The sequence below is a fragment of the Agelaius tricolor genome, unplaced genomic scaffold, assembly GCF_023055355.1.
Source record: "Agelaius tricolor isolate 1412-34295 unplaced genomic scaffold, bAgeTri1.0.p SCAF_5, whole genome shotgun sequence".
Taxonomy (NCBI): domain Eukaryota; kingdom Metazoa; phylum Chordata; class Aves; order Passeriformes; family Icteridae; genus Agelaius; species Agelaius tricolor.
In genome coordinates this window covers 25,722,838-25,745,455 of record NW_027269265.1, presented here as the reverse complement: position 1 = coordinate 25,745,455, position 22,618 = coordinate 25,722,838, and the positions used below count along the sequence as shown (strand labels likewise).

The window sequence follows — 22,618 nt, the reverse complement described above, 5'->3', positions numbered from 1 at the left end:
GAAAAGTTCAGACATTCTGAATAGTGACAGACAGAAATGGTGAAGAATACAAGGCTGCTACACTGGAGTGCAAGCTCTTTTACGCTCTTCAGTCTCACACTGGGTCCTTTTTGTTTTAAAAGTTATTGTATCTTTCCAAGTATTTCCTTACCATCAAAGTATTACTTTAACAAGCACAGACACCATTAGCCCTATACCAGGCAGACAACATTTTTCTTCTGGAAGCAGTTTCTTGTTCTGTGTGTATATTCCCAATTTCACTCTATATGTGCTCTTCACTGTTTGATTCTTTAATAAAATAAAATCATAAAAGCTACAAGTAAACATTTCCATTTGTGTGGATTGAGGCACTTCCAAACTTTCAATCCACTTATTGTAGAGCATATTGTGTGCAAATATGAAATTTCAAATATGGACACAATAAATCTCAGATGGCTGAAAATTTTAAGGTTTTGTCAGCGTGAAAGAAAAACTGTCTCATTGGAAGTGGCAAAACTGCCTTCAACCACTACTCATGATCTCCATGCTCTACCACACAAGTATTTTATCAAGGAACAGAATGTGGATTTTGCTGTGATAAACACATTTCTCTAACCTGTAGATTGTCGTTTTCTGCCTCTTCTCTTGGGTTCAGCAACAGGAAGGGAAAGCTTTGAAGCAGCAATTGGCAGTTTCCTGAGCCGCTCAGCGGGCTCTGCAGTATCCACAACTCGGAACCCGAGGGAGTTGGAGGGGCTGCTTCCCAGTGGGCTCTCAGCGCTCTTTCGTCCTCTTCCTCTTCTTCGAGGACCAAGTAGCTCCACAAAAACATCTGCTGGTAATGAACTTTGGCTCTGACGAGTGGTCCGGCTATGAAATCTTAAAGTGGGCTTAGTCACTGCTGAGGAGGCTGATTTTATGTTTCTCAAACCCCTTCTGGTCGTTTTTGACGAAGATTCAATTGGCTGGCTCCGAGAAGCATATCTTGCCTGACGCTGGCTGTTCTGACTTGAGAATGGATTGTTGAGCTTGGCTGCTCTCATTTTTAATGGAAACTTGACCTGAGATCTTCCCTGTTTTGATGGGCTACAAAGTGAACAATTATGTTTATTTATTCCAAAATTCCATGCGTCTCTCTTCCCTGTTTTCTAATTCAGCATTTAAAAAACCCAGCCATTCAAGGTTGAACTGGTAAGCAGCTGGCTTACAACCTGATGCAGTCAGTCACCCAAAATTACCATTATCTTAAATACTCCTCTGGGGTCTCTTAGTGAAATATTATGTGGAGTACATACCTTAAAGGAATTTTCAGAATTCTGATCACCTTTGCAGCTTATGCAATAAGAATACATTAACTGGAGCACCAGCTATCAATTTCTTTGAATCACTTATTTCTCACAGCAAATGTTAGCTACTAAAATTTCTGAACATTATTATCAGCCAGATAAATAAAGCGCAGTTGTAAAATGCTACTTATACGAGTTATGCTCTGGTCAGGTTTTGTAACTAATATTTGAGACTCCCCTTCCTTTGCAGGGAAGAGACAAGATCCCAGAGATAAATTTATTTCCCAAGGACATGCACATTCTCTCCAACTACTGAATCTCAACTGTCAGAGCTGCTTGCGTTAGTCAATTCAAAAGACTGTACAAAAAAGAGAAGAAAAATACTCTGAGATCAGAAAAGTTTCCTTCAATTTTTATGTTGTTGACATGTGCATCAAATAAAATTTTTATTGAAATTATCACTTTGTATTATTTAGTTGATTGTATAGTGGTTTTTGGTTGGCTGTTTTTCAAAGATATTTTCTTGGGTTGTTTGTTTGGGTTTTGTTTGTTTTGGTGTTGTTATGGTTTTGGGGGGCTTTTTTGGGGGTAAGGTGGTTTGGTTTGTTTGTTGGCCTTTTTTAAACAGCTACTGCATTAGTCCTCAGGGACTCCCAATGTCCTGTGGCCTCCAATGGATTGTTTTCTCTAATGTTCTAATACTGTATGCATCTAGTCCTCAAAAATTCAAAAGTGGACAAAAATAACTCTGGGTTTTCTCCAGAAAACCTTTACTGTTTGAAACTCTTTCCACTTCACATTCACACAGCAGCTGTACAGAACTAAAGCTCTGATGGCCTTCTCTCACCCATACATTCAAAGCTGGAATTTTTATCTTGAAAATGAACCCAAGTCCAGAGGCCCTAGCTTTTGTATTCAGTATTTTGTATTCAGTATTAAATCTTTTGGCAAGAGCCAAATTTGCAACAAGCTGCCATTTTTCTAAAAATAAACATTCTTTTCATACTAGAGTTTCAAGATACATGCTTATGTGAACAACTACTCCAAATAACGATCAAGGTGATATTTTAACAAGTCTGTTTACCTTATCTCTTCCTCCTCTTGCGATTCATCCTCCTCATCTTGCTCTTCTTCATAATGCTCCTCCTCACTTTGTCCCATCTCATCATAGTTTGCCTCTTCTTCCCCTTCTAGTTGCTCAGCAGTCTCTTCATCACTTTCCACAGAAGGTCTCTGTCTGGAGGAGAGGCGTCTAGAGCGCTGTTTTGGTCGGCACTCTGGGCAAAACCAATCTCCTTCAGGAATGACCTAGAAACAGAAGGGGAAATGAAAAAGCATTAGCATTTTAAGAACTATTCAAGCTCTGTGTGAAAAGGAAGCAGTCCTTTCTCCTGAGATACCTTCAGCTTGGGCCTGATGCAGTAGGTGTGATAGCCTCGGTCGCAGCCATCACACAGCACCATGCTTTCCGCATCGCCTTTCTTCCGGCACACCTTGCAGCGAGCGTTGAGGATGGACTTGGACCAGATGACGCTGCGGTCCAACGTCGACAGGTGAAGGAAGACTTGGGACAAGCTGGTAGAAGAAAGAAGTGACTCTCTCCAGCGATCCAGAACTGTTTTATAGGACCGTCCACCATCACTGGCATCTTCCATTGGAGAAAGGGATTTAAAAAAATAAGAAAAATGACAAACCCCCACAGAATTATCAAACTTCTTTTTCAAAGATCCAGGTTATTCTAGAGTAAGAGGTAATACTCTGTCAAACAGACAGCAAGTAGCAAACTGGGAAAATAATTTTGTCTTATCTCTTCAGTACTGGAGTATTTTCTACATAGTTTCCAAGATGCTGGAGCTTTAATATTTTACTCTTCAACACCTATTAAGCTTAGAACTTGCACATACATAGGTCATTAATAAGACAGTAAACTCAGATATAAACCTGGAAACCTAATTTGATTCAATTTATAAAGTATAAAACATAACTTAAGATCATGAAAAAAGGATCACATATCCAATTTACCTTCCTTTGTATTTACATCTGGAAATCCCAAAACGTTTAAAGAAATTACCTGAAACTTCACTGGCAAAGAACAGCTTGAAGGGCACTTTTCACCCACACTTGCTCCAGTACAATCTACCAGAGAGCCTTTCAGCCCTCTGCCCATGCCTCACCGCCTTCAATCCTGCCCTGCACTCACTCTGCCTTCACAAGCACCTGCATCTCTGTGTGGCTGACCAGGCTGGATGACTGACCTGGACGAAATGTAACTGTTTCCTTAATACCTTTTAAGCAATGTAACACACAGGAGGGACCCGTGGTACACATCAAGTGTCAAACCAAGTAACACCTGAGTCTCTAATTAAGTTAAAAATAAACGGGGGAGGGAACAAGGGTGAGAAATTAGATGGTATTTTCAAATAGTTTTGGTTTGCAATCCAGGCCATGGGAGCAGCTACGCAAACACACACACTGAGTAACGAGGAGGACAGTACTGAAGGGGAATGGGCAGCTGGGAACTAGAGAAGCAAACAGGCTGTTTGAGAACCTGAGAGAAAATAGAAGGTATAAATGACACCCTGCACTGCTGCTCCTGAGCAGGAAGCTGGTTTCTTTATTGAAGCCAGAAGTTATTTCTTGCATTTTAAAGTAAGAGGGTTTGAGGACAGGAAGAGACCATACAACAGTGCTTGTGGTTATGGAGATGTCTGCAGACTTCCCTTCTAAAAGTGATAGTCCAGCTACTACTGTGTGATCTCAGTTGATTAATGATGCACTCCAGCATATAATGCCACCCTGCCTGCTGGACTACTGACAGCGGGCACACGAATGGCCTGTGATGCACCTGTCTGCCAAATGATTTATTTCCAGGACTACAAGAGAGAAAATATCTAATAACAAATAAAATGAAAGAACAAAAATGAGACTAATTGCTCTCCTGGCAAGGCCCTTCTGCCTTCTCATCAACTGGCTGCCAGGATTTGTCTAATCTTGCATACATTTGCATTAGCAGCAAGCAGCACAAGAGAAGTGATGGGAGAAGGCAGAGGATAAACAGGCAACACAGCTTCATAAATAAAATACAGCCACTCCTGAACTGCAAACCTGTATTTCCTAACATTTTCTAGTACTTAGATCTTAGGCTTGCTGTGTTAAATTTAGTCTTCTGAAGACAGTAGACAAGGTCCTTTTCACAGTACTGCAGTATATCTCCATGTGTTTTTTTTTAATTCAGTAAGAAAATTAAAATTGCTTAAATCAGATTTGTACTGTAACTCTTACTCTTAAAGACACTTTATCTTAAGCATATATATAGTCTGGCAAGCATTTCTTTGGCTAACAATGACACCTGAGCATTATTACTTTTATTTGGAGGTTATTTTCAGCCTGGATTGGTTTACCACTATAGTTCATCACACAACAAAACAAATATATTGCAACTGTGAATTTGCAGAACAAGTAGAGATGAAAATTCCTGACCACAACCTGCTTCAGTATGTCCTGCTGCTGAAAGCAAGCCAAACAACACTCACTGTTTCAGATCCCAATTTGTAAAATAAGAATAACACTTTTTTCTTCCATCCATCATCTTTCTCATTTATATTGTTAACTCAGAGGGAGAAATGGCCTCTTTCTTTGTGTCTGAGCAGCTCTACACTGCGCAGTGGGATACCCTTCTGTCAGCTAAGTCCTCCAAGCCTTGCTACAATGCAAATGAAGTCATTTGACAGATCTATGCACTCATCTATCAATAGCTAATTGAGTTCAGGGAAGGGTTTTCCATTTTAGTTTTTCTAGAAAGGATATGCAGTTGCACAATGCAGTCAAGTTTCAGAAAAAAATGGGGACATTAAAAGAAAGGGGGAAAAAAACCCCAGGATTATGTGAACAGGCAGATTTTGGCCCCAAAGTGAAAAAAAAAATACAGTTCTTTATTTCTGGTTGCAGAAACCTTTTTCTTAGTTTTAAATATTTGAGCTATATTTGTTTCATGCTTAAACCTTTGGCTTCAATACCATCAATGTAAGGAACTGGCTACAAAATTAAGTAAAAACCAATAAAAAAAGAAAACCTGATAAAATATTCAATGCTTTCTAATTCTTAGCAATACAAGTAACATTTAAAATTTACCATCACTCTGACTAGTCTTGTCTTTCACTCTCTTCCTCCTTTTATACCCCCAGTGGTGCCTTTCATCATCATCTTCTGCATTACCTAACATTAAATTCATAGAGTTATTTCAAATACCTTTTTGAAGCATGGAAGATTATTTTTTAATTAATTTTTATATTCCATAAATGTGTAGTCTAAAAACATGACTTGAACAGTGAACAGTGGTTCTCAATATGTGCAGACAGTGAAGGGTAGGGGAGTACTGTGCATGGAGGAATTGCACATCCCAGTGTTTACTCTGACTCCCACTACAAACAGAATGCTTGAACTAAAAGCTCTGAATCCTACCCTGCCTTACCTTTCTGTCCAACTCTGGTGCAAATGGCCACAGGAGCAGATACTAACCACAGGTTTTTCTCAGCAAACAATTTGTTTGGTCTGTGGTACCACAAACCTCCTCAGCTCAAAAAATGTAGCCAGGTTATGGGCACAGTTCTCAAGGACCAAGCGAATTAGTTCATCTGTCCACTTGAAACAATGTATTTTGGATGGTTTTATGCAGGTGTGTTCTGGAGTATTAAAATGATTAAATTAACCTCTCAGGAAGGAAGAGCCATGGTCAACCTCATCTGCTCCAATTACAAGGCACCTTCTTAGACTGTCTTCTCTGAAGAGTAAACAAAAATTCTGTTTTATAAAAAAAGCCCATTTCCACCTTTGCTGCCTCTGCTCATGCAACTCTGCAGGGAAGTAATGGAAGCATAAGAAAAAAGTCTGTGTATATACCTGTCATATCCCAGGATACTGTTGGAAGATGTCTGATGCTATTATGAGGACAATTATAAATAGGAAAGGAAACAGCTATGGGAGTACAGGAAACAAAGATAAAATCTAAAAAGAAAGGAATTGAATAAAGACAAGCAAAAAGAAACAAAAAAGTTGGTTTGGGGTTTTTTTTGTCATGCAAGGAGTGCATGGCACAAGTTACAAAGCAGGCAAATGGTTCCCTCCATCAATCTCAAAGGTGCTCCCATGAATTAGAATCCAACCTTTTGCATGGAAATTTGAAGGATGCTTAAATGACTGAAATCCTGAACTAGTGCAGAAGGCAGACTTTTTTGTGCGTGCCTCACTGAACTCCAGGGCAACCAAATCACTTCATCATTTTATACCTCAACTTTCACATCTCTGTAAAAGGAATGATGAGACCTATTACTGCACTGCAAAGTATTTTGAAATGCAAGGAAGAGTAAATTTATATCAAAAAAGAAGCAAAATTCATAATAAAAACTGCTTGTATTTCTTCCTTCTCAAACAATTTTTTTCTGAGAAGCAGGACTTCAGAGTTTCCTTCAAACAACTATTCAAAAAAGAAAAAAGGCTTTTTTACATCTTAACTCTGAAAATTTTGCAGGAAAACAATGCACTGCAACTGCACTCCCTCCCTTCCATGAGTCTCCTGTAACATTACCTTGGGCTGCACTGAAGGAAGAAAAACCAAATTTTCATAGTAATATTTAATAAAAAGATTTCAAAAAGACAGTTCACAATTAAGAAATGCATACAATTAAAATCATGTTACATTTCATCACCAGACAACAGGAGATTAGTGGGCATCTAGCAGCTCTGCGAGGCTGAAGGGGCCATTTCTGGGGTTTCCAGATCTCTTTTCACATCGCTATCTTCTCTGTCAGTCTTTTCTTGCTCTTCCACTTGAACATTTGGTATGCACCTCAACTCTAAACCTATCAGAATCACCAGCAAGGCTCTTGGCAGCCTGATAGAGCCTCAAACAAAAACGGAGCTGAGAGGAGCAGCTGGTCCTTTTATTGCTGTGCTGGGTCCCTTTGTCTGCTCTGCACCCTGGAGGCCACCAGCATAAACCTGCCACTGACTGCAGGGAATTTCAGTGTGCTGGCTTTAGGACTAGCAGCCATAAATGAAAACTAAAAACTGTTAAGTATAGCTCCATTCCCTAATAGGAACAGAGCAAAGTAAAGGGAGGGATAGAGAGGGCAAATAAACTTTGCCATGAAAGCAAGAACTGAAATAATGACAAAGAACATTTTCAGTGTGGTTTAAAGCAGAAATGCAAGGGCACTCTTTTTACTGCAAGTGTTCCCCCTGTACTGCTACAAAAACAGAACTCCCAGCACTTGCTTGACTTCCAATATTTTTACTTCAATGGTAACTCAATCAGCCAAAAAAGTTGGGATTATCAGATTTAACATGAGAAACAGATATCCAAGGCATTTTGTTGGGAGGGGTGGGGGGGGAATTTCCCTTAAATAATTGGAACAACTACTAAAAAAAATCCCTCCTGTTAGGAAAAAAACCCAGAACAAATGAGTGCAGAGACACAGTAATCTATATAAGAACAGTAAGACAAAACTAGAAACTCCTCAAACTAAAACCCAGTGGTTACAAACTCATAATTTCTATCATCAGAAAACTGTTGGTCACACTTTAGAGGGGTCGGGGAAAAAATGCATCACAGCTCTGAGCACACAGCAGTCCTGAAAAACAAGTGTCCACTTGTCATTAAAAGCACTACAAACACCTCCTTGTCAAGCTGAGTAGAGAACTTTTCTATGTCTGTTGTACATACACAATCTTGCCTTCATTCAGATTCACCTCCTGTTAAAAGCAGCCCATTACGCAACTGAAAACATGAGACATTTGGCACCAAAAAGCAAGAGGGAACCTGACACTGTCACTTAATGATTAGGGCAGCAAGCCAGACCAGAGGACACCTGGGATCCTTCCTGCTCCTCAGCAATGTAGGTTATTCTATACATTACTGTCATCTTAGAGCAGTAGCATTTTTCACAGCAGAAGAGATCCACAGGCACATTACAGTAAACAAACATCAGAGATTTAAGACATGCAAAACACATCTATTTGCTTTCCTTTTATACTCCCTTTGCCACTCAGTATAAAACACCTAAGAGAACAGGATTTCCAGGTTAAAAAAAAGCCAACCCACCATCATTCCAAAGGTAAGGCAAAAACATGAACCAACATAAGATTATGGCAGAGTTGAAACCACCAAAAAGAAGACAGAAGACTGCTAAAAAATTCTCTCTCCAATACTTCTGGGGCATTTTTCTTCTTTTAGTCTTTTTCCTCTAACTCAGGATGCACGATCAATGGCCACAGCCTGCTAATAACCATATTTTTTCCCTTAGGGGAATAGTAAACTTATAACTGTCAGCAAGGGGCTGTCAGCAAAATACTCACAGACCTTGTATGGAAATGGAGGCATATAATGCACAATGTATTTACAACTTGTACATGAAAAGTAGGACAAATGCTAGAAGCACTGTCAATTAACTGTTGCACAGGTTGCAATCTAGTCATATAGCAGGAAATAAGCTGTATCATGCCTGGCTTGGAAAGTGCAGACATATTTGAGTTGACCAAACACTCAGCCAAGTAAAGCTTTTAAACAGCTGCGGTTTCAACTATTCCTGTGCTCTCCCCTTTCATCTCAATCATTTGCTGCACTTCCCTCTTCTAGAGGTCATCACACTGATATCTAAAGCTTGTGGAAGGGAACCCATGCCCACGGTGTCAGTCTCTGGCACAAATCTAGCTTAAAGCCATCTTCAGTGGCAACTGATACCCAGACAGCAGGCTCCATGCAGGAGCAGCCAAGATGCAGAAAAAATTTCAGGTCAACTGCGCAACAGGGCACCTAACATCTTGTGTTAACACACCAAAACTTGCACTTTTGTCTTCAACTACTACAGCAGAGTCTGCCAGAGCAGAAAGATTTTATACACAGTGACTTTCAGAAGAGTATCAGTCTACCAGAGTGTAGCAGTTGTTGCTCTGGAATGTGCTGCACTGGCAAACCAGAGGTGAGAGGTAAAGCAGCCCAGCAAGCACAGAGCATAGCTCATCCCCAGTGTGCCATCAAGACAGGAAGTCTGACCAAGACAGCCACCTTGGGAAGGAGGAACTACCTTTACATATTTCTTTAAGATCAAAGTCCACTTCTGAATTGCAAAAGGATCCTAAGGAATCCAGACCTGAGGGATCATGGGAAAACAAACTGACTTTATGCACTTTGGATCCTCTCTCTCACCTCCAGAGCCTCATCAGAGGAAGCCAAGTAAGAAATACATGTCAAAGTCAAGCTGTAATCCTACTGTTGTTTAAATTTTTCTTGCAACCTTTTATTTCCAAGTTTTACTGCACAAACACAAAACCAGAGAATCTTAATGTTTGCAATGTAAGTATTTCCTACACTTCACTGTAAGTATTCTGTTATTGCTGAACAAGATGATCCAGGTAAACTAGGTCTATATTGCTTTCATTGAAACGGTATAAAAAGAAGCAAACAAAACAAAACAAAAGAACTGCATGATATACTGGCCTCAACAGTAATTCTGAACTATAGTGTTCCCCCAGAAAGCTTGATCATTTCTGCCTAAGGGTTCAATTTGTCTGCCAATGCATCAGTATAACTGTAGCACCACATAAACAAGGTCACTGGAAAAAATCTATGTTCAATAAGCATGCATTTAAGAATTTGCTTGTTAATTAATACATTTTATATATATATATATATATATATATATATATATTTTTATGTGGGTGTGTTAACTTTTTGTTCTTTTCCCCAAGATGTCCTTCTAAAGCATCCAGTCTTACAAAACAAGCAAGTGGGTTAGGGGTCAGGGGTATTACTGCAGTGCTGGGGTGGATGTGTTTGGTTTGTTAGCTAGAAAATCCTACACAAGACTAGAGACAGAGTTTCAATTCTGAGACTTACCAAGAGGTGCTTTGAGAAACCTGCGTTCAATTCCTTGTTCTATCTGAAGCAGTGCAGATGCCAAGTAGTGGACCACATTACTGACTGGCTGAGGAGTACTTGTGCTTGTTGATGCAGCACTGGGAGCTTCGGTTTTTAATCCAACAAGTCTACAAGAGAAATTTATTAAATTATCTTTTGAAGTCTCTGAAGTTAATACCAGAGATTCTTGCAAATGTATCTACAGAAGCTTCTTGTTTTAACTCCATGTACTCACAGGGATTACTGACATGAACAGATAGCACACAGTGTGATGAGCTATCCTAATGCTTATGTTTGCTCAGCTAGCCTGGTTGATCTAGACAATTCATCTTTAGGTAACAGTTATATAAATTGCAAGAAATATGGATGACAAATTTCAAAACAACTCAGATTTCCAGAAAATCTGATGTGACATCCATCAGCTAGTTTATGATAGATTTCTGTGAAGAATGTAATCCCAACAATTCTTCAATGAAAACACTTCCAGTGGCAAAATGTAGTCTTTTAGAACACATCCACCTGCAGAAGTTCAATTACATAGATCCCTACAATTCAAAAGATTTTTGAAAAGAAAATTAAAAAAAAAAAAAACCAAAGTAATTTTTAAATGTAAATCAGGAATTGTTAACTTGTATGTCCTCATGCTTGGAGGATCTTTATAAAATACTAACTTCTTATGTAAGGGTGGTTAAAAAACCTCCCAAACAATAAAAAAACCCAAAAACCAACAACCTAAAAAACCCCCTGAAACCAACCATACAAACCCCACAAACAAACAAGCAGACCACCAAAGAGGCAGTTTTCCAACAGAACAGAACAGGACCAAAAGACTAAGCAATAATTTCAAAATGTAGCTAATCTTTCTGAACCACAAACATTAAATAATGTGTAGGAGAGCAGCTCACACTACTGAAAGTAGAATTCCATTTCTACTTGGGGTTTATAAAAAATTAACTAATTAAAACTGTCTGGATTCTGCCTTATTCTCGTGAATAAGCAATGCTTTTGGTTGTCCCTGTTCTTTTTTCACACTTAAAAGCTGTTCATTATATTTTGCAGTCACACACATTTTGAGAGCCTGAAAGCAAACAGAAAGAAAGCTGCAGTGTTATTTACATTTCACTAGTCAAACTCCAAGGTCTTAATGAGATGTCACTTGCTCTGAGGTGGATAAAAAGCCCCACATCAAAAGCAATCTGTCACATGATTTCAGAATCCCATACTCTGATTTAACAAGCAAGACTTTATTAGAGTAGACTTTATTCAGAAACTCTGATGGAGTCAGTATCAAATGGAAAAAAATTAAGCTACAAAGTTCTGCAGTTGAATTAAGAGTTGGCAATGGAACAAGTACCCAACATTAAGTGGAAACAGATAAATTTCAGCTTCTTAGTTAAAACAGTGGAATACTTCTATATTGTGGTTTTCAGGAACCAAATGTCTGTATACTGCATAATTAATATAAAAGATGATCCCACCCATTTTGCATGGAACTAGAGAACTCTGACTCAAAGGACAGTCTAACAGGAAAATTCTAATTCACAGTGATGAATGAGAACTGAAATAAAATGAGAAAAATACCTGAAGAACTTCAAATTCCTAACATCCAACACAGCATTCATTAGTCCACTCAGAAATACAGCTTTTATAGAAGTCTAACAGCAGAAATGCCTCACAAAATATGTAAGGCAAACAATATGTTAGTACAATGACTGTCTCGAATCTTTTTTCCTGATGTATTTCAATATTCACATCCTATCAAGAGATACAATTTCATATGCATTAACTATATTAAGGTAGACATTTATTTCTGACAAGTATGCAACTTTAGAGAATTAAGAATTTGGAAATCTTCACCATTTCTGTGATTTCTCAAGTTTGATTTACAACAAGAACTGCTATCAGAGAGCCACATCTGTCTCAAATGTTTAAAAACTAAACACCACAAAACACTTTACAGCTACAACACTGTAGGGTTTGAGGTTTCCTTCCTTCATTATGTTGCAGCTTGCTCCACAGAAGTATTATCATTCCTAAAGTTGTAAGATCACATCTCCATTTTGCTGCTAAGCTTAAAGTTAATCCAGACCATGGCCTGTTGCCCCAGTGGTTCTAACCATGACTCACGAGGTAAGTGAACAGGCCAGTTCAACCAGAGATTTGTTACTATTACCATTTTTCCTTTACAATACCCCTATACTCTTCTCAGAAATTGAAGTGTTTTGATTTTGTTGTTTTGTTTGGTGGGTTTTGGTTTTGTGTCTTATTGGACATTTTTTTGTTTGTTTGAGGTTTTTTTGGTTTGGGTTTTTTTGGGGGGGAGGTTCTTCTGGGAAACACATCATCAATTGCCAGTGTAATTTTTTCCCTGCATTTAATATTACTTCAAAATGAATCCACATGTTCCTTCTTTGATAATTAATGTTTACTTTGAGCAGTGTAATATCTGAATACTGAAAGATGTAGAAATTGGTGCCTTAGACTTATATGGTAATAGAACAGCATCATTTACAGACTATAAACCAAAGTAAAATCCTGCATTTTAAGATTCACAGTCTTAAAAATCACCATGTGGAAGAATTTGAGGGTAATAATAACTTGAAGGTCAAAAAGTCCCCAGCCAAACAAAGCCAGAGCACTGCTATAAAACTCAGAGAGAAGAAACATTATTTAAACTATAGCTCTTACCTGTCTTTCACAATAAACTTATCATGATCATCAGTTTCCATTTCTTCAGATTCTTCATTCACAGTTTTAATAATGCCATTTTCTTTGTTTTCATCATTCAGAAACTCATATCGCCCATGTTCTAGGGCTGCTCTCCAAGCCTGTCTGTCTGTAACCTGAAGCAAATATACAAATTTGAGGTTTCTAAAGAATCAAAGGACACAAGCTTTTAGTACCCATTACTATCTACATTTAATTTAATTATGCTTTCAGTAAAACCATTGCATGCAAGAGTTCTCATTTAAGTTACAGACTTGATGGCACCATGAGGTTCCCACATTCTACCATTTACAAATACCTTAATAGCCCCCAATGTTCCTTGGTAGATCCTGTCTTCAATGTCCAAAAGAAAGTCCCTAAGTCTCAGTTCAAGTTGCTTCTCTGCAGATGGGTGAGATCCATCATGGACATTCTGCATCCTTCCCCTTCCTACAGGAGGTCTGACATCACTCTGAGGTTTTTCTGCAAGAACAGCAAGTAATTTGGTGTTAGTAGATCTTGTTCCTTTAAAGCAGCTGTTGGCAGAGGGAACAATAGTACAAGACAGAACAAGCTGAATACATGGGTTCAAAATTCCCTTCTTGTAACGAGGTGCCAACACCAACATCTGTGCCAGCTAAGGAATCTGATTCAGCCAGGCAGGGTAATGATGACCAAGAGATGGCCAATAGAGGATTGGCATCCACTCATAACAACTCATGAGAGAAACCCTTGCTAATTTAGAAGTAGTTCTTTTGTCTTAAAATTCTTTCAAAAATAGAGGATCAGTAACATCAACCTTACTTTAGGAGGAGAACAAAAAGAGAGAGAATAAAGTCACATTTCTATTATTTGATTGCTCTTACTTTACAAGAGAACTCTTCAACTGTCTTTCCCGCGTGTATCTTTATCATAGAAACACTTAAAATAAGCATGTGCAATTGAAAATCATAAAACCTAACAGAACAAGACAAGATAAAATCTCTTTTGAAAACCTAACCTTAGAACAAAAAGATAAGATGATACAGGCACAGACAAGACTGACTGTGTCCTCTAATTAAAGGCAGGGAAAAAGGAGCAAGACAACATGCTAATTTATGAAAATAAGGTGAGAGCTGATGATGATGGGCTTTCAAGTAAAAGCCTACTCCCAAGAGAACTCAAAGTTCATGCAAAAACTCAAAAGCCACAGGAAAGAGCTGAAAGTCTGCCCAAATCCTAAATTAATGCTTGCAAGTCTGCATAGGTGCTGAACATTTTTGTTCACAGGATTTACCTTAAAACCTTTGAGTGCAGTGATAAGAAGGTACATGCAACAATTTAAGAGGTATTTAATAGATAATATAAATAAAGCCGCTGCTAAGAAAGCACAGGATGAATTTCTAAGGTGCTCTCAAATTGCTGAAAGAATTCCCTGTAACTGAAAGCAATCATGCAAATACTCTCAAATGTGGACTAGCAACTCTACTGCCTGGATGTGGGAAAAGTCTTTTTTGGTTTAAAAGCAGAGAAGAAATGCAGTATTTTTTCTTGAGCAGAACTAGAAAAGCAGCAACTGCTTTTCAAATAATTAACAAGGAGAATTTAGTGGATACTGGAATAAAATCAAGTAATAGCACATAGCAATTTTACTTCCATGCTCTTTTGAGCAGGAACTTGAAAAGGCAGAAGAGCAGCCTACAGTGCAGGAGAATCCCTCTTGTCCTACAAGTCATTTGAGTGAAGGCAATAGGGCAGCATCAGGAGTCCACAGCAGAAAAGCTCCCAACCCAGTACACCTACACGTGGCTATTTGTCCCTGCTTATCACACAGTGGTGTGGCACCATTGGTATTGGACCACTGCATTTGAATTTTCTTGATCTCTAATAAAGTGAAATTCAAGGCTGCCTCTCTTTTTTTAAAATGAAAATCAATATTATTCAACAGTTCTAACTTAATTAAAAGAGAAGAAAAACCTGTGACTATGGACATCAAGTTGCTTCAGAGCAGAAAGCAACACCCAAAACACAGATAAAGATGCAGGGATTAAGAAAATAAGGAACCACACATAAAACTCAAACATATCAGAAGATGACAGATTTTTGCACAAAAAAGAACCCAATATAGAAAAAAGGCCCCAAAATAAAGCTTAATCACTATGCAAAAACTCTGTCCTGTGCTAGTTTCCACCAAAAGAGATGGTAGATCAGTCATAAATTTAGCAGTATCTGATGTGCTCACAGTGTGTCCTAGCATACCCACTCCAGGAAAACAGAATTTGTGTCTGCTGTGAATAATATTCCCTTGCCCCAATACAGATAACCCCAAATCCTCAAGGTAATTTGTCATAATTCAAAATAAAATGCAATTTCTTAAACATCACCCTAGGGAGTCTCACTTCGGTAACACTGTCTACCCACCAACATGCTATAAGCAAGCCAGCTGTAAGCTGTATGTGCAGAATTTTATCAGCAATTGGAGCCAATGCCTTGCCACTAAATGCCAAAATACTTGGCTAGGAGAAAAAGGAAACAGCCCCAAACCCTAGGTCTAGGATGGTGTTCAGTACACTTCTATGTTTAAAAAGCTATAAAAACATCTGCTATCCTGCTGCTTCCTTCTGCACTGAGTGTCTGCCAAAGGAAGAAAAGGGAAACAAAACCCAGAAAAGAATAATATCACAAAATGCCACTGCACAGATGTAAATCCATCTAACAACCAACCCAGCTACACGGCTTTTTAACATGTATTAACTTTTATTCCTCAGTTAATCTTTTTCCAAAGCTAAAATTACTTCCTAAAGTTGTCTGTTTAAAAGCCAATCCCGGTTTACTAAGCAGTAAGATCACAGAAAAATTATTGCCTTTTTTTTAGCATGAAACACCAGAAAATACCACAAAGGTCTCTCAAGTAGGAAGAAAAAAGAAATAGAAGGCAGGGAAAAAACCAAACTTGTCTTCCATTGAGTCAAAAAAAGCTTAAGGATAATTCTTAGACCCTAGAAATTACAGTTAAATTAGAACTAGAGATTTCTATAATATTATATAGAAATTTAATCCATAGAATCAAATTAAGACCAAGAGCCTTTCATTTACCTGGAATATGGAATTTCTCCACAGGAAAACTGCTTAGTTGTTCATATATTCTACTTTTCTCTTGTAAAAGAGTTTCTTTTAAGGCACTCTCCCTATGTCCTCGGGAATTGAGAGCCTCTAGGAGTTGGTCCAGTTGTTCCCGAGAACTGTAAAAGCACCAACGGTTTGGTTTGTATACTGGCCTTGGCACCTCTACGACAACACTGGTACGTGAATCTTGGTCAATATTGGAGGTAGATTCAGAGGATTTCAAAGACTCTCCAGTTTTACTGAATACCTGAGGTTCATTTGTGCAAGACTGTCCACTATTCTGAAAGGAAGAGGTTCGAGGCAACAACATGTCTTCTGTGAGACCAGAATAGTCCTCCTCGACAAACAATCCAGGAACAGAAGGGAAAATCCAGTAGCGTCGGTACAGGCGGTCACGACCCAACGGGGTGATATTTGTGCAGGCTGTTGCATTCTGAATCTTTTCTAACAGTTCCTTCTCTTTCTTTTGTTGTTCCTGTTTTAAAGCTTCTTCATCTTCAGCAGTAAGAGGTTCGCTCTTTTCACAAGTGGTCTCTTCTTGTCTTGTAAATTCTTTAAATCCATTTTGCCCTCTCCTTCCTAAGTTAAAAGAAGTGTGATAGGAATTAATTTACAAATTTTTTAAACCAAAAACTCAAGTAAAGGGCAAGTTTTAGTTCTGTCCCTTTTTGGTTATCCAAACTTGCACTGTCAAAGACCATCAGCTCAGTCAAGAGACAATACTGGCTTTATAAAAGAAAAACTCAAGTGATTAACCCCCATTCCCTTGAAGAACAGGTAACCACTTTAAATACACCCTCTCTTTGCAGAAACTAGACTAAGTCTCATTTATTGACACTGTAATCTTCAATATCATACAAAAAGAACCAAAATTTTAAGAATGCAAAAATGTATAATAGAAACATCTTATATAAAGTAGAATTCTAGCAATTTCAGTACTGAATACAAACTATGATCCTGACTTTATTTATCATACTCAAAATGATGATCTTAAACCACCAAAGGTCTCAAGAAAGACCACAATCCCTACATAGCAGCTTATATAGCAAACTCAGGTATCTTACATTTAAAAATTAAACTAATCAAGTATTTACTATTATTTTCCCCCCTCAATTTGTACCAGCTGAAAACATTTCAGTTCACGTCTTTCGTTTACACCAAAGTATTAAAGTCCTGGTTGTCATCTAGACCAACATGTCTCATAATTGATGCATGCAACCTGAAAAAAGCAGTCAACACTCAAGTTCTACACGTTTCCAGTGTGACCTTCAGTTCCCTAGCTGCACGAATGAAATAACAACACTTGTTTGTCATCCAGTTGCAATGTTTCACACATGGGTATTTGAGAAACCTGAAAGCATGGCAAAGCTCTAACAAACATGTAAACATGTATTACTGAATGACTCAGAATTCCCAGGTACTGTTAGGAACTGTACGAGTTTGCAACTTAAGTCCACAATCATCCAGGACTTTCACTGGCACAGACACCAGCACAAAGCCTACCCAGCAGAAAGACAGATGAGCTAGCAGCCCAAAGCCATCAATAATTCTTCCTCCTGTAGTGACATCTATGTTTAGTTAGGAACAGCAGGCAGCACCATTTACTGCACTGCAGTTCCTACTAGCACACTGCTGAGAAAATTAAATCTAGGCATAAGTCTCGTTTTATTCTTGTATAGGAGGCATGCTGCTTCATTAACAAAGGAAAACTATATCTAAATGCATGATCTAATGTTTTCTTCTGAAATAGCAGTTGGTTTTGCACTTTACTAAAAAAAAAATTTTAAAAGTATCAAACCCATACCATGTCCTATTAGATGAAACTCCTACAACTCTCTCTATATGGGCAAGTACTTGTAATGGCAACACCATAACATTTTTTAGACAACAGAGGAATCCACACAGCACGTATGGAAGACAAAAAGAAACAGAAATGTGAAAGAACATACAGCTGACTAGAACTACACCAGGCTGGCTCAATGTACTTAAGAGCCCATTATGATCATATTCTAGTGTGGGTTTGTTTCCTTAAAAGAAAATTACAGCAAAGATCGATGCTTTTACTATGAAACACAAGAGCTTGCCAGGTGCATGCATGCAGGTGCACAGGCACACAAACAAACCCATTATAGCATTACCTCTCCGGCGTTTTTTGTTTGGTCCCAGCTCTTCTTCATCCTCTGTGACTGTGTCCACATCTTGCTCTTTACGTTCCATCTCTTTGCTCTCTGTGCTAGTATCAAGCTCTTCCCGTTCCTCCTCACTGACACAGCAAAATAAACAAACTGTGACTAACCAACCATAAGAAAGACACAATAAAACATGGCATCTTTGACACAAAGAGTACTTTTATCTCCCACGTACTTAACTGGTAAAATGCCTATAATGCTCTTAAAAAATCAACTGTAAATCACAGACTATATTAAAGCCCAGAAGAAACCCACTGAACTGTAAATGTGAAGTTCTATATTAAGGACTAAAACCTGTTCTTTGGTGCCCACACTTTCATTTGAAGAGTATTATTATTATAATCAGACCATTTTTGGAGACATCTTAGTGTAGTTCTATTGCTGTGAGTTTTTCTCATGTCTAAGTAAAGTTTCCTTCCCAAAAGGTATGTACCATTCTGTAAAATGCTTGTTACACATTTTTGCCTCATCTTGCAAATATAATTAATTCCCTACAGAAAAACAGGCAGTTTTACAAGGTAACTTTTTTACCAATTCTACACCATTATGAAGAAAAATAAAATCAACATTAAGGACAATATTCTTAAAATATAGCTTTGTATATGATCTAGTCAATGAAACTACACATGCGAGGTCTGGCCACAAAGCTGAAAAATGCTCTATGTTATACATCACAGTAATACTATGTATCATACCCAACAGATATTTCTACAGCAGGAATTCTTTGCTCCTCTTCTTTCAGCTTTTCTTGTTTCTCTTTCATTTTTAACTCTTGTTCTTTTAACCTTTCTTCTCTTTTCTTACGTATCCTAATAGTAAGAAGGATATAAAAAAACAGTTGCAATTAATCTAATATCTAGTCTGTCCACCAGATAGTTTTCTTTTATACTACAACATCATCCAAAAATAGCAGAAATATGGGAAAACAACATTTAGCCCAACAACATTTAGCACAACTAAGTTTCGCTTCTGTCTACTGTCCCAGGAAACCAGCATAGAACAGAAACATTACTACTGTTTCTCATATGCCTTCTGCAGCTGAGACATTAATCTCAATTGTAGCACCAAACTTTAGTTTTCCATATCCTAGTTCTACCTGGCTGCTGCTGCCTCTCGTTCCTTGCGGTGCTGTTCTGCCTTTAGCTCCCGGAACTCCTGTTTTGCTTGTCGTAGCACATCAACAGAGTCCTCAATGAAATCTCGAGTGGAAACGAGAGTCAGAAGTTTCCCACAGAGAGCATGAAGGATCTTCATCTTTTCTCCTAATAAAATTTGGACCAATGTTTGTATTTCACTATGTAATGATAATAAGCCTAAATCTTACAGACTCCAAACTGGATTTGTTCTCACTTAAGAACAAGTGAACAAACATTTGTAGCACATGCAGAGACATTTCCTGAAAGCATATCTGCTTTGTTCACAGACACAAGCCTTTATTTTTAATTTATTAACTTTTACCACCAAAATTAGTAAAATGCAGTATTATCTTCAAAGTAGAGACAAAGGAAGAATTGACAGAAATTTTTCTCCATTTCCAAATAACGAACAAAAGACCCAAATACAAACAGGGGAAAAAAAGCAGGGGCTGAATCAAACACGCCAATGCTTCTTCCAGAGAGATCCCCTTATTCAAGTAACACTAACATTTTTAAAATGAGATGAAAGAAAAGCTACTCAGAAGTAATGAAACTGCCTAGCTCTGCAATCTCTGATGTGGTGGGATGTGCTTGTGGGGACTGAAGCATAGGGGGTGAGTGTTGGTCTACATAAAGCTCCCAGAGATCCTTTCCAAACTCAATTATTCCATGATACAATAAATTTTGACCATTATTGGTCTAAAGCAGTTGCAAAATTAATCACTTATTGAGCAATCTAATAATCCCTAACATGTATTCTTTTATTACCTGGCAACAAATCATATACTGAGGTACTTGAAAGTTTCTTCAAGAGACCAGGATTACTTAATCTCAGCTCCATGCAAGCATCATCAGTAGTATCAAACCCTCCTCGTTTCTGGTAACGGTATTTTGCATTGGCTGATGTTATATCAGCACCTGATGCTAGAATGTGAAGTCTGAGAATCTCAGAAAGAGTGCAGCTATCAAGATCCAAGCTTTTCAAATTGCAGCCTACAGTTGAGAAGAATGAACAGTTATTTTATACAGATATTTAAATGTACATAAATATAAAAATAGTTCTTTAAAATACAGAGCAAAATAATAACAGTAACAAAACAAGAAGTGAAACCCACACATACCCTGATGTAACTGGGGCCATGCAGCTGCCAAAGTTGCAACTGCAGACAGTGCAGATTTTGTGGGGTCTGCATCTTCATCCAAAGCCTCTGTTAAATCTTTAAGGAAATAAACACTTTATTCTAGTGCAAATTAAAACTTGTACTGTGGAGGGGAGGAAAGGAAGCTGCGTTTTGAGAATTGCAGACAAAGCAAAAAGAGGGATGGTATTTACAGATGCATCAATGTATTCAAAACTCAATTCAACATCCAGACAAAAATTTACAGATCTTGAAATGCAACTAAAAAAATCCATCTAAAAGCTAAGGACATGCACCACATGCTATATATAGGGAGAACAACATCTAAGCTGTTAAAGCAACCGCAACACGCAGAACATGCACAATGGCAACATTAAAGGCAGCAAGAACAAATCCAGGAACACACTTGAAAGTGCAGACAAGTAGCAATGCAAGAACACCTGTATTTCCTTTCCTCAAACAAACTGTTTTTCTTATCATAATTTTGTTTTTAGGAAGCATAACTCAAACCAATAATGTATTTTGATACTGGCTATCACCATACACTTTCTATCTATAACTCACATACAGCCTGTTCTGCACAAACACAATTACTAAGACATTACAAATAAATCATATTTCACCAAATCAAGCACCTGCACTTAATGACCATCATACATAAGCAAACTGACCAGGAAAGCAGGGAAGTGAAAGGGAGAAACAACAAGTTCCTGTTTCTTAAACAAAGGTTTCCTCAGCACTTACAGGTATTTCTCCAGAGGGTTGGCAGAGTATTTTCAGCAATGTATGCTGTTTCAACAATTTCACTTTCTTCAAATCCAAATTATTAAGCACTTAAAGTCACCAAGTCAAAATAAAACCACAAACTATACAAACAATATATAAATGCAAATCCACAACAGTCCTCTAGGATGTTGTTTGAAAACTGTCACCTAGACACAGCAAAATGCATCTCTGCACCTCCCCTTTCACTTTAACTATATAACACACTTTGAGAAAGAACTGCACACCCCCAAACCACATATCTGTGGTGTTCCCTGTTGCAGAAACGCTGCCTGTACAGAATTTAACTGAGCAAACATGCTGACTACTGCTAGTTTGGTTAGCCAGAATTACACAGGCAAGACTATGTAGATCTTTTATGGGAAAGAAGATGTCTAAACAAGAGTGACAAGAAATGAAAGTTCTGAGGCAAGTAAAACACAATAAATGAAGTGCCTTACCCACAACTCTGCTAAACTAGAAACAAAATGGAAGACTATTGCAATTATCAGCCCCATTATGTCAAATTAAAATATTAAAGTTACATTATGTTTTTTCTGATCAGCCATACAAATAATATAGAATCTAATCAACTATTCCATTATTACCTGATTGTAATTCCTTGTTTGTATTGCCAAGGCAATACTCTCAGTGGTTAACAAATACAGTTTAATAGCTAAATTCAACAATAATTAAAATACAGTTTAAATTTACTAACACCGTCTCAAATCTCTATTCAATTAACAAGAGAAGCCACTGTTATTAAAGACAGTGTCCATGCTTTATATAAGTTATAGACTGGACATCAATCTTAAGCATGAAAATAAACAATCTTCAAGGGAGGGGTTAAAGGAACTTTTGTTTAACTCACACACCTGGCTTGCAGGGGCACCATGGAATTCACTTGACCTCAAAGAGGGAGTGCTCTTATGTACCTACCTCTAATAAAATAAAGGCGAGTAGGATGGGTCAAAGCTTCTCCTTTAGTCAGCAAATTTGGCAGTCCATAAACACAGGACTACAAATTTGTAACAAAGCCTGCACTTCCTTCTGATCAGTGGTTAGTATACACTGAATGCTTCTAAAAATGGGGACATCAGCTTTAGAGGAAAGACCAAAATCAGAGTGACTGTGAGAGTCTTTAGTGAAAGAACACACACGGTAGTATCCAGGAGTTGTGGATGCATAACTTCAAGCCTTGAAGGACAATGAATATTTAATTCACCATTACAGTTGTGCTGGGGAGTTTTAGTTTTTAATCTAGTTAGGTACAGATTTTTTTAGAGATACAGATATCTTTGAGAAGACTTAGGAAAATGACTTGTTTCCTGACCCTCAGGAGAAATATGTAACAGTGCTGGAGGAAGAGGAGGAAGGTAAAGATGCTTCCTGCACCTCCAGA

At 38.0% G+C, this 22,618-nt stretch overlaps 1 protein-coding gene across 3 annotated transcripts in view; it reads right to left on the bottom strand.

Annotated features, from left to right (window-relative positions):
- BAZ1A (bromodomain adjacent to zinc finger domain 1A) overlaps positions 1-22,618 on the bottom strand; it is a 65,351-nt gene that overhangs the window by 3,844 nt on the left and 38,889 nt on the right. For 2 of the 3 annotated variants that reach the window (XM_071426905.1, XM_071426904.1), the window contains exons 13-24: positions 20,437-20,532; positions 20,084-20,308; positions 19,276-19,441; positions 18,875-18,988; positions 18,129-18,253; positions 15,961-16,569; positions 13,205-13,368; positions 12,868-13,022; positions 10,159-10,307; positions 2,666-2,913; positions 2,350-2,573; positions 596-1,065 (exon numbers count right to left, since the gene is read on the bottom strand). In XM_071426905.1, coding sequence (XP_071283006.1) covers positions 596-1,065; positions 2,350-2,573; positions 2,666-2,913; positions 10,159-10,307; positions 12,868-13,022; positions 13,205-13,368; positions 15,961-16,569; positions 18,129-18,253; positions 18,875-18,988; positions 19,276-19,441; positions 20,084-20,308; positions 20,437-20,532 — 2,745 coding nt within the window. The remainder of the gene's footprint in view (positions 1-595; positions 1,066-2,349; positions 2,574-2,665; positions 2,914-10,158; positions 10,308-12,867; positions 13,023-13,204; positions 13,369-15,960; positions 16,570-18,128; positions 18,254-18,874; positions 18,989-19,275; positions 19,442-20,083; positions 20,309-20,436; positions 20,533-22,618) is intronic. The other variant, XM_071426906.1, reaches the window with a different exon arrangement.